The 11,858-nt window shown below is 51.4% G+C and overlaps 1 protein-coding gene across 3 annotated transcripts; it reads right to left on the minus strand.

Moving 5' to 3' along the window:
• Window positions 1-2,193: 2,193 nt before the first annotated feature.
• On the minus strand, window positions 2,194-10,291 carry Sfxn3 (sideroflexin 3). 3 transcript variants are annotated; one of them, XM_048338437.1, is made up of 12 exons: window positions 10,024-10,291; window positions 9,068-9,123; window positions 8,648-8,811; window positions 7,853-8,023; window positions 7,223-7,321; window positions 6,786-6,861; window positions 6,548-6,633; window positions 5,770-5,897; window positions 5,524-5,573; window positions 4,257-4,306; window positions 3,698-3,745; window positions 2,194-3,464 (listed from the first exon to the last, which is right to left on the minus strand). In XM_048338437.1, the coding sequence occupies exons 2-12, from the start codon at window positions 9,104-9,106 to the stop codon at window positions 3,368-3,370; spliced, it is 1,008 nt and encodes a 335-aa protein (XP_048194394.1). In that variant the 5' UTR covers window positions 9,107-9,123; window positions 10,024-10,291; the 3' UTR covers window positions 2,194-3,367. The 3 variants fall into 3 exon arrangements, with proteins under 3 accessions (XP_048194394.1, XP_048194393.1, XP_048194395.1); XM_048338436.1 differs by having other exon boundaries at window positions 9,068-9,127; XM_048338438.1 differs by lacking the exon at window positions 9,068-9,123.
• Window positions 10,292-11,858: the final 1,567 nt, after the last annotated feature.

An 11,858-nucleotide genomic window follows, 5' to 3' on the forward strand; every position in this document is an offset into this window, starting at 1 on the left:
GGTTCCGGACTAGGATAAGGAAAAGCGCGTTCGGCTGGCGGCCAGTGGTACAGAAGTTGTCCCGGAAACGGGGAGGTGGAGTCGAGCTAGATTTGAGTGACAGGAACCAAGGGGGCGGGACCGTAATGAATAGGACAGGCTACGTGTAGGGGGCGTGGCCTCTCTGTGATCGACAGGCACTGAGGGCGGAGCCTTAAGCGGACTGACTTAACTACGAGGAAAGGGGGCTTTGTTCAGACGTAGAGGCTTCTGGGTCAAGGCCTTACTGGGCCCTGGGACGCGCTGCCCCACAGGGCCAGGGCTGAGGCTCGCCTTAAACACCCGACATCGATATGGGATATCGATCTGCCTTACTAGTCCCTGCATTTCGTGAAAGGCGCAATTTGAGCCCCACCTGACCCGGGCTCCAGGAATCCAAGACTTCTTTATTTTTTTTCCTCTCAGAAGACGAGCAAGGAGAGTTATAATCCTTCTAGACTTTAAAAAATAAAAATTGGTACTGAGGTTTGAACTCAGGGCCTCGAGTTTCTTGCTAAGTTTTCATGCCCTCAACCCTTTTTGCTTTAATTATTTGGGGGATCATGTCTCCCGTTTTGCCTTATCAGGCCTGGACTGGGATCTTCCTACCTCTGCCTTCTGCATAGCTGGCAGGGACACACTGCCGTGCTTTTTGCAGTCTGGCTTGGAGCCTTGATCCTTCTGATATCCACTTCCAGAATAGCTGGGATTACAGGTACTAATTACTGCTCCTGGCCTCCTTCTGGCCTTAATAAGAAACAGGGCAGGGACTCTGAAACAGATGAGGCCAGGTGGAAGCAGGAAGACTGGGGAGGGAAGACCAAGGACACCAAAGCAAGTTTTCAGAAAAGGTCCTTGAAGTATGAGCATTAGAAAAGGGGGGGGGAGGGGAGGAGGGCTGGGAATATGGCCTAGTGGTAGAGTGCTTGCCTCACATACATGAAGCCCTGGGTTCAATTCCTCAGCACCACATACACAGAAAAAGCTAGAAGTGGCGCTGTGGCTCAAGAGCTAGAGTGCTAGCCTTGAGGAAGCCAGAGACAGTGCTCAGGCCCTGAGTTCAATCCCCACAATCAACAAAAAATAAAATAATAAAAGAGCAGGAGATTCTTTGTTTATATATAGGTGATGGAAGTCATATTTGGAAGTTCTTCAGTGGCTTTAGTAAAAGGTTTGTGTATATTTCTGGGCCTGTCACTTTGCTGGTCTGTAAACAAACTGTCCCAGAGAGTGGGTCTCAAAGGGATCGGAAAAATGACCAGATTTGGCTGGAAGTTCACAGGTAAGAGGAAGTACAGCACAGTGGCTTAAGAGTCACACAGCTCAGCTTGAATCCTGCTCTTCCATGTCCTAGCGGAGCTGTGGGCAACTTTGTGAATGCTGCTAGCCTTTTTTTTTTCTTCCAAGAATGGGCACAACATATCTGCCTCGCAGAGCTGGTTATGAAGATCAAAATAGATAATGCACTTAAAGCACTTGGCTTCATTGAGTCTGGCACCATCCAGCAGGACCCGTAACAGGAGCTGGTGTTGGCCCTGCCTTCCAGACAAGCAAACTTTTACTTACCCCAAGACTCAGGTCAAGATTCACCTTAGGTCACTGTGGGACCAGTCAGCCCTAAATATTTCTCCCAGCCCCTCATGTAAGAGCTTAGGTGAAAGGAAAATGGGAAGTGAGGGGTTATTTCCTTGAAGGGAGTAAGGAATGGCAGCCCTTGGCCTTCTTCCTTCCTCTCTAGAGGCCTCCTTGGGTACTAGAGGTCACCACCTCATGCCAAATGCCTGAAGGAGACAAGAAGCCCAGAGCTGGAGTCAATGTGGAATGTGTGCCCCCACTAGTGAAGAGGGAAATGATAGGATTCTTTGTTCAGAGAGAATAGAAGATGCTAATGGGAGGGTGGGTTTTTCTTTTTTTTTTTTTTTTTTTTTTTTTTTTGCCAATCTTGGAGCTTGAACTCAGGACCTGGGTTCTGTCCCTAAGATTATTTTGTTTAAAGCTAGCACTCTACCACTTGAGCCCCATTCCCAGCCCCAGGGGAGGGTGGATTTCTAAGCTCAGAGCACCCCCTGCTGGGAAATGAGGCTCCCTACAGATAGGTAGAGACCAGGATTGGGGGGAAGGAAAGGCAGGGGATTCCTGGACACTCAGGTCAGGGAACAAATGAAGATTTAAGAAGTAGACAGGCTTACAATTTATTGACTCACCATGGTATCACAGCTGTTATCACTGGGGGGAAGTGAGTTAGGAGGAGCAGGGGAGTGCTCTGAGGACCCCACTGGTGCCTTTCATTAGTCCTCATCTACCTCGTTAGCCAGAGGTCATAGAAGTTAGAGTTGAGATCTAACTACACACTCTGGACCAGAAACACCACACCCTATGCCATCCCCAAACCCATCTTCCATTTGGTCCAGCCAACAGGGCCTGGATGAAAAAGGCAAGGCCAGGCCTTAAGATAAAAAAAAAGAAAAAGAAAAAGAAAGGCTGAGAGTATGTAGGTCAGTGGTAGAACACTTGCCTAGCCTGAGTCTAATACCAAGCACTTCCAAGAGACAAGAAAGGGAAAAAGCTAAGAGACTGTAAGAAAAGTCAGTGGAACATAGAATTCCCTGTCTTTAGATTGTACATATGAGGTCTGTGGAATTTGCGTACCATTTGCACATGTGTTCTATGAGTGATGTGGGTGGTGATAGCCCCTAAAGGGAGCAGAGGACTGTGGGATTTGTTTGAGGTCATGAAGTCTCAGCAGACTAAGAACTAAAGTTGTACATAAAGGCGCCCACACTGAGCGTGCAGGACATGGGGAGGCAGCAAGAACAAGATACTGACACTCCTTTGTTCTGGTAGAGGAGAGGAAATGGAGCTTTCTAGGATATGGGGGATGGCCATAAGGATGCATAAGCCTTTTGCTTGCCTCATCTCAACACTGCTTCCTCTACCAGGCCAGGTTCTGAGGCAGCTTTGAGAGCCAAGTATCAGAAACTTGAAGGATTCATCCCAGTGTGTGGCCTGCTCATGCCCCTCAGACTCCGTCCTGACATTCTGTAGATGTTCTGATACATGTTTACTCTTAGTTTCTAAGACCAAACGTATAAAGATATGCTTGCTTCATGTATGTATACATGTAAGCACAGGAGGGTAATGTTATGTTATTCTGCTCTTTGAAACCACAGAGGAGAGAAAAAGGCTTACGGGGCACCTCCCCCAGCCTAGTAGATTGCTGGTCTTAATGGCTGCTTCCCTACCAAGCCCCCTGCCCCAAACCAGGCAGGTGGACAAGTGGCAGAGATGGCAAGGTGGCACCAAAGCATCAGCCCAAGGAAGGAAGGAAGGGGAAAAAGGCTGACTCTCTTCAAAGCCCTTTGTTGTAGTACACCACCTCGATGCTGGGGTTTTGCTTGTGAATCTGAGCCCTCAGCTCTGGTTCCAGCCTGGTCACATGGATAGAGCTGCAAGAGAACATCACAGGCCATCTTGAATGTCCCCTGGACTCATCCACTCAGGCCTAGGGGTCACCATCCTTCTCTCAGAACTGGCTTGCTGTCCTTCCCCCACTCTCCAATCAACTGGGTGCCTGCCAGGCCTCTCTGAAGCAGACTTAGGGCCTGCGGGTCAGTTGTTCCAGAGATGTGGAGAACTGTCCAGAAACTCGCAGCAGCACTTACCTAGGGGCAGCACTTACCTCCTCTGGGGGAACAGAGCACAGCACAGCGGGGTGGCAAACACCAGGCTGGGAGAGAAAAACATGGAAAGATCTATGAAACATCAACCTCCGTGTGTTCCCTCCTGCCACCCACCTCACTGAGATAGTCCCCAGAGGGACTTCAGTGCTGCGGATCCAACTCAGGGCCTTGTGTATGCTAGGCAAGTGCTCTACCACAGAGCTACACACCCAGCCCTAGAGGCGGGCACTGGAGCCAAAGGAGTTATTGGAACATTAAGCCCAAGATCTTTGAGGAATATTAAATGCATTAGGTTCTGACCGAGGAAAGATGCTCTCCAGCATTAATCAAAAGGCCCAAGGCTATTAAGTGATAAAATCAGGAATTAAGTAAGCAGGAAACTCCTGAATGGTATTGAAGGGTATATGTCCACGATAGACAAGACCCCCCCCCCCCAACTAAACCCTTGACCTTCAAGGACAGAGACCACCCTCAGTACCTCCTAACACAGCAAACTCTACAGGTGCCCAAGACATGGCAATTGAATGGGTGTCCCCTGCTGACTCCTTGCACACTTACCAGAAGCCTACCAGTCCCACCTGGAGAGGTGCCCCCAGCCAGGGACGGCGCTGTGGAGAGACAGAGACAGTGGAATGGCTTATCTCCCCTAACTCACATCCCATTTTACTCACATGGCTTCATCCTATCAGCCCTGCATCTGAGACTTTTCTCCTAACCTTGTAATAGGGCTAGATCTCCAGACTCCCACCTTCCACTCTAGCCAGGTTACAGTCATACAACCATCACACACGGGACTGATTCCCATGTGTTTCCTGACCTTTCTATTCCCTCCTTTTCAAGAGCTGCTTTCTTCAGCCTCCTTTGAGCTCCACTTACTTCCTCTCATCTCAGTGGTATGAATCTGCCCCTTTCCAAACATCTTCTGTTAGTATACTCTATTCACTCCAACTCCAGGGACCCCATTCTGTTTTTCAAATGTGCCAAGCCTGTTCCTGCCACAGGGCTGTTTGCATTAGCCAAAACACTTTTCTGATCTCTTTTTCTCCTTTTTACCTTTTTCAGTTTTCAGGGCCCCTTCTCTGACTATTCTATCTAAAGTGCTCACCGCCATTAGCCTCAATTAATTACATTGCCACACTGGCTTCCTACAAAGCATATGCCACAAACCTAAAATGAGGTGTTTATTGGTTGATTCTTTAATGGGTCCTGTACTATAATACTCATGAGGACAGAGGTTATGACTGTCTTCTTAAAAATATAAGTTTATTATTATTAAGATATTATACAGAGGGATTATCATTTCATAAGTCAGGAAATGAGTACATTGCTTTTGTTACCCCTTCCTTCACTTTCCCCCAGTTTCCCTCTCCCATTCCTGCCCACAAGTAGGCCATTTTCCACACAATGTATACTGAGTGTCATGATTGCATTTGTTCACCCTATGACTTTCTTTTTCTGAACTGTATCTTCCCATCCCTAAAACATATCTTGTGTCTAAGTGCTGTTCATTGAGTATTTCTGAATAAATGACTCAAACACTAAGCCAGAGCTGCTGGTGTTCCTGTGTCTTATATGTATATGCACATGTGTGTATGTGTGTGTGTGTGTGTGTGTGTCTGATGATGAGTGACAGCATGAGTATGATATCAAGTATGACCATATTTCCTTTAGGATAGAAACCATTTCTTTCCTTCCCTGTCTTCTCCTCCTGTTCCCTCAATGTTTCCCCACCCCCACCCCTGCCCCAGCTGTCATTTTTACTGAATGAGAAGGAGGAGGGGTAGGACTGGCCACTACTTCCATTACAAGACAGGTGAGCACCTACCTTCAGAAAGTCTCTCTTCTCCAAAGAGTCCATGATCACTGGGGGAATGGCTGAGGGGAGATGAGGGAAGAGAGAACTAGTGGTGTGAAAATCAGGAGCCCTAAGGAAGGATGAGGGACCTCCTCCATAGCCCCCCCTCCAACCTTTCCCAGAGTCCCTCCCCTGAGTCCTCAAACAACTCTGAGAACCTCATTCCCTCTCTTCTCCCAGAGCCTCCCACACCCCATTCAGCCACCCCTGCCTCACCCATGGCAGGAATCGCCATGCAGATTCTTGATACCACCACCTGGAAGATTCCCTGCTTGGCTGCAGTCACTGAGTGGCCAAGCCTCTGACCTCCCTCATCCGTCACTGGGATGCCCACCTGCAGCTCCCTAGGAAGGGAAATGGGCAGGGTCAGATTATAGGCCTTAAATCCCACCCACATAATCAGCTACTTCCCAGTCTCCTCAGGCACAGCAGATTCAAAGGCTTGTTTTCCCACCCAAGTGTTCCAGGGTGGATGGATGCAGCCATCTTGAGATACAACCACTGAGAATGCCCCTAGTATGTTTTTCTACATACTTTCCCAGAATATTATAACTAAAACTATTAAGAGTGGTGTGGGGGAGCTTTATGGCTCCAGGGAGCCCTGGTGCTGTAATTGTCATAAATGTGCCTGTTGTCCTTGATACTGAACTAAATCAGATACATTCTGGCTTCATTTAAGTCACTCTTTCCCTAACTATTTCACAGTTCCCTTCCTTCTGATGCAAATTGTGGGGCTCCCTTGGTCTTTCTGCTGCTCAAAGCCATGCTTCTATCTGCAGGGCTCAAGTCAGTTGTACTCTGTCTGTCTCCTCGTTCAGTCTCATGGCACCTGAGGGCTGGGCCTCATCCACTGGGATGGAGACAGAGACCAGCAGCTCATGTCTGGTGAAGGAAGAGATTGTCCCCCATGCTGAGCTGGATGGCTGGCTGGCATGTCACACACACACACACACACACACACACACACAGAGTGCCAGGAGCCAGGGCCACTCACCTCTGCCTCATCAGAGGAATGTTGATGCAATTGGCAGCAGCGACAGCTGCAAAGGGCACAAATCTGCCAACCAAGGGGGGTAGATGCTGGGGGAGGAAAAGTGATGTTCAATGATCCTGAGGGCCATGCAGTGGAGAGAAATTCCTGGAAGAGATCTAGGGAGCCTGTAGGCCCAGACTGGAGGATATTAGGGAGAAAGGTAGGTACAGAATGAATGGGTTAAGGGGAAACCCTTTACCTTGGTGAGGGATTTGAGTCCCAGAGCCGTGGCCACAGCCCCAGTGGTAGCACTCACATAGGCTGTTCCCAGCTGCCTGTGGATGGAAGATTCCGGTCACAAGAGCAAGAGGAGGAGTCCAGCATGTGGCCAGTGGCTTTAGGGAGATGCTAGATCCTTAATGTCTGAGATGTAGGAGGGTGGTCTCATTGCAGAGAAAGCTCTCTCCAGCTTCAGTAAACTACTGTGGGAGTTTCCCCACTATCATTCCTCCTTTTAAAGGAGTGTGGGTTCCCAAAAGCATACAAGAGAGGGACTCGCAACCTCAATTAGGTATATGGCCGAGGGCTGGAGGGTACAGCTGAGAGGAGAGCCTGTGGGGATCAGGAATGGCCAGGAAAGTGCATTTTGAGGTTGGGGGACGGATGCTGTGCCCCTTGCTGCGGTCTGGCTCTTACTGCACAGTGATGGGCGCGTCGCCGCTGCGGTTGGAATAGTTAACAACAGCATTGAAGGACTGATTGATCCACTGCCAGAATACCACGGTTGGGGTCTTCCTGAGGGAACAAAGATTCAGTCTTTACTTCTGTCCTTTCTATAGAATCCCTCTTTTTGGATCTCCCTATAATTAAGTCTCAAAGGGGCTGGGCAATGCTGGCTCACACCTGTAATCCTAGCTACTCAGGAGACTGAAATCTGAGAATCACAGTTTGAAACCAACCCAGGTAAAAAAGACCATGAGACTCTTACCCCAATTAACCACCAAAAAAATCCAGAAATAGAGCTGTGGCTCAAGTTGGTAGAGTGTTAGCCTTAAGCACAAAAGCTCAGGAACAGCACCTAGGATCTGAGTTCCAGCCCTAGGACCAGCACACACACACACACAGAGCTTCTCAAAGGTAACCCCTCAGGACTCACTGTCTCAGGGGTCAGGGGACCCCAGAGGCTGAGTTCTTAAGAATAGGAGTTCTAACACACATTCCCACCCACTCACTCTTCTTCACCCATAGGGCCCAGAGCAGAAGCCCCCAGTCCCCAAGCTGCTCTAGAGGACAGCACTCAGCAAGGTGACATAGGATAAGACTTGCCTGTAGAAGGTGAGCATGCAGCCTGTGATGGTCATGTTCATGGGCACCTGGGCTGACATTCGGCCAATGAGAACCACCTTCTCGCCCGTGTCCGGATGGAATGCAGAGTCATATACATACTTGGCCTTCCAGAGCTGGTCCTCGGTGAGCCCTGGGGTTACCACACCAGCCCTAGGGAAGTTGACAATGAGCTGACAGGCTAGTCTAAGGAGGCAGATGTACCTTCTCAAGCTAGGCCTCACCCTCTCTGGAAACCCTGGACAGAGGACCCAGGAACTTTGGTTTCCCTCCCCCCAATCCCAGAATAATGGAGTTCCTTGACTCTGGGGGAAGCTACAGCTTTCCAAAAGTGAAGGTTGCTACTTGTATTTCCCCTATAGCTACATATTTCCTTCTCGGTTATTGGTAACAGTAGCTTCTAATGGTTCCAAAAAGACTAGGGTAGATTTTTTTTCCCCTGAAGACAAGAGGGATGGCCTCCTCCCTCTCTGGGACTCTCTTTTGAACCTGTTTATCCTTGTAAAGAGTAGACCAGCACTGGGGAAGGCCCTGAAGGGGATATGTGAAGCACAAAACCACTCCTCCTCATAAATATCAGTGCAACACCCTCAACTCAAATACTCTAAAATCCTTCGTAGTTATCTGTGATGCCAAAAGGTAGGTCAAAAAGTAAAGGCATTGAGGAAATAAGACTAGTCACTCCCTAACTTATGGAGGCAACTACAAAATGCACCAAATGAAAGTCAGGAAATGAGGTTCTGGGGTACATACAGGCTCAGATAGGGGCAAGGTCACCTATAGTTCTGCACAATGTTCCGGGAAGCTTCTAGCTGTTCTCCAGACAGCAGCAGATTTCTAGGATCCGTAACAGTGAAGAAATGCTTAGCTCTGCCCAGGAATGTGCTTTGGTCCCAGCGAGGTTCCTGGATGTTGATATTTAAGGGCAAGTCACCCATTTCCTGTAAGGCAAGGACAGGACTAAGTCCAAGAACTTCACCTGGAGGAAGCTTTGGTCCTCCTGCCTATTCCTGAGCCTATGGCCAGTCCCTTCAATAACTCAAGGTGACTCCAGATAGGTAAGCAAGAGTGAGGGAGGAGTGATTTACTTCTTTGGCAATGACCTGGCTAGGGAATACAGGCAGTGGAGGAAGGGGAGAGAAAAATAGATTTCCTTGGGCTTTGGTCTCGTGCAACCTTTCATGAATAATGGTTTACCTGTATGTGGTGAATACCAGGAGCAGCAACTAATCTCATTCAGCTACTTGTGAGCTCTGGCTGCACAAAAGTACAATATATGCATTACATACTGGTACCCCATGACAGAGGCCAGCTCCAGCTGCCCTTAAACCTACATAAAGAACACCCAAGGCTGTTTGGAAATGTGGTAAAGGCAACCCACACTCTAGCCCCAGATTAGAGGAAAGCAAGGGCTCATTGGCTACCTGAGAGCTTATCTGTTCCAGATCTCAAACAGGGAGCTCTGATGGCAGCCATTTGCATGCGTGTGGACATCTACACGTCCCCTCTCCAAACCCATCTTTTCCAACCCATATAGGAAATATCTAAGGCTCCCCCTGATCCCTGGCTGGGTAGGGCTGTGCTGACACCAATGCAGCACACTCTGAGCAACCTATCATGGAGAAAGGACAGGGCTTTCTACATGCCCCCTGCACCCGTCAGAGAGGAAAAGCTGGAGAAGCCATCTGGCTGTGCTAGGCAAAGTGCTGTAGAATGACTAATCCCTTCCAACTACAGTTCCTCCCTCACAGGCCAACACACACACACACACACACACACACACATACACACACACACTCACATAGCCATACACAAAGACAGGCACGCCCTACCCCACCACACAAACAGGGTGGACACACCACACCCTGTATAGCCCAGTCTGAAAGACCGTTAAGCACGCACGCACACACACACACACACACACACACACACACATCAGTTGCAGACACTTGAACCGGGTGACTACAGGCAGTTTCACTCTGAAACTCCCCCCACTCCTGCCCAGCCTTGTGCCATACGGACCCCCAGATACTGAATTCCACAAGACAACTAATGCATTTCAAGGCTGGCCTCCTCCGCTGCCCCCAGACCTCAAACTTCCATCCCCCCCCCCTACCAGATTCCAAACCCCACCCGGGGCAAGGAGCACTCACGCTTTCCGGGGTTACCAGACTCTGCAGCTCTCAGAATCCGCCTTCCTCTCTGCTGGCGTTGGCCCTCCCAGCCTTCATCGGGGACGTCACGCGTGACGCTAAGCAGCCGGGAGGGGCGGAGGCACCCACGCTCCTCTGCCCAGCCAGCCAAGGGGCTGGCAGAGGCGGGATGTCTTTTGGGGGCTCTGTCCCACTCCCCCCCCCCGCCCCGCCCAGTTCACCCCGACCAAGCCCGACGCGGCTTCCCGCAGCGGATCAGAACGGGGGGGATTCGTTCTGGCTCCTTCCCAGCCAGAGGGAGGAGGGGAGGAGCCTCGCCGCTGCCCCCTTGGCTTGCAATTCCCTGGCTCGCCTCCAGGGGCACCCGATCCCTGCAACAAGAGAGTCTAGGAGCGCTGAGCGCGGGTGGGCGGCCTGGAGGAGCGGGCCTCAGACGGTTCTTCCGCCTGGAGGAGCTCGAGTTACGACTTGTTTACTGGATGGCTGCCTTGGCAATGGGCTTCTGCTTCCTTGGCACCCTGGGCTCCTCCCCAGGATCCACAAGCTCCTCCAGCGGAACCTCAACATTCATATCCCTTCACAACCACGTTCCTGTCGGGCCTGTACCACTTCGGGGTCTCCATGCTCTCTACCAGAATCCCAGTCTCCTTCTGCCGCCAGCCCTCTGTGAGATACCACAGACCTTAGCCCCAGGTCCTGGGATATGGAAGGGCCTGAAGTCTCAATCCCTGCTAGCATCCAAACACATGAAACCATACGATTCCTTCCTCCTCCTACTCCTCGGGTCCTGGGACCAGCTGCTCTGCCCTGCAGCCTTCCCAGAGCAAGTTGACTAGAGATGTCTGACATGGAAGGATGCACACAGGTGAAGACATACCACCACCCCCCTGCCCCCCGCACACACACACTCCCTCACCCAGTCACCACATAGCGCATGCCGGCCGCACACCCTGGCGCGCCAGTCTGCGCTTCTGCTCTCCGCGGCTGACAATCTCCCACGGAAGCCTCCGAGGTAGGCACCGTGGGGTAGCAATTCCATGAGCCCGGGTAGCTAGCCTGGCCCGAAAAAACAGGGTCTTAGTGGGAGGGGTGCTAGCCCAGAGCTAAACCCCAGGTTTGCGCGCCGGATGGGGCGGGGTCAGAACTGGAGCTGGCGGAGCTCGGCGGCGCCGGGCAAGGTGACTAGAGGCGGTTCCCCGCGCCTACCGGAGGTGCTGGGAAGCGTGACTGACAACCCCACTAGCCAATTGGAACCTGCAGAAGCTCAGGACTTCAGCCTCACTGGCCAATAGGAGCCCGCGGCCGCGCAGTACCGCCCTATTTCCCCGCAGCCCTGCAGCCCGTGGGCGGGGTTCCTTGCTGCGGCAGTGGCTGGCACCCGCGGTGGTGCACAACCCGCCCGTACGGAGCGTTGAGCCAGCAGGTGAGTGGGGCCGAGCCCGGGAGATGAGGGTCCGGAGGGCCTGCCTAAGGTGGGGGCTGCATTGTGGATACCAGAGCTGCTCTAGAGGATTTGGTGTGGGACTGGTGGTTTGGGGGGCCCTCTCCAGTAGATTGTTCTGCTCCAGAGTAGGAGCCGGTCATGCAGCCTCTTTGGAGCCCGAGCAACACGCTTGCCTTCAGCCCCACCGCCCCCCACCGCCCCCAATCTCGAGGAGGGGACGGGCGGGGGAGGGCGGGGGGGGGGGCGGAGAATGCCCCTGACTGCAGCTGTCCCAGGTCCTGAAGCCCTGAAGCTCCTACCCACATACACAGGAGAAGTGCTGCAGTAAGCTGCCCTGGCCCCTCATTTTTCTCACCAAAGGCCTACAACAATGCCAGCTCCACTCTCTCAA

This window comes from Perognathus longimembris, chromosome 2, assembly GCF_023159225.1.
Source record: "Perognathus longimembris pacificus isolate PPM17 chromosome 2, ASM2315922v1, whole genome shotgun sequence".
Classification (NCBI taxonomy): domain Eukaryota; kingdom Metazoa; phylum Chordata; class Mammalia; order Rodentia; family Heteromyidae; genus Perognathus; species Perognathus longimembris.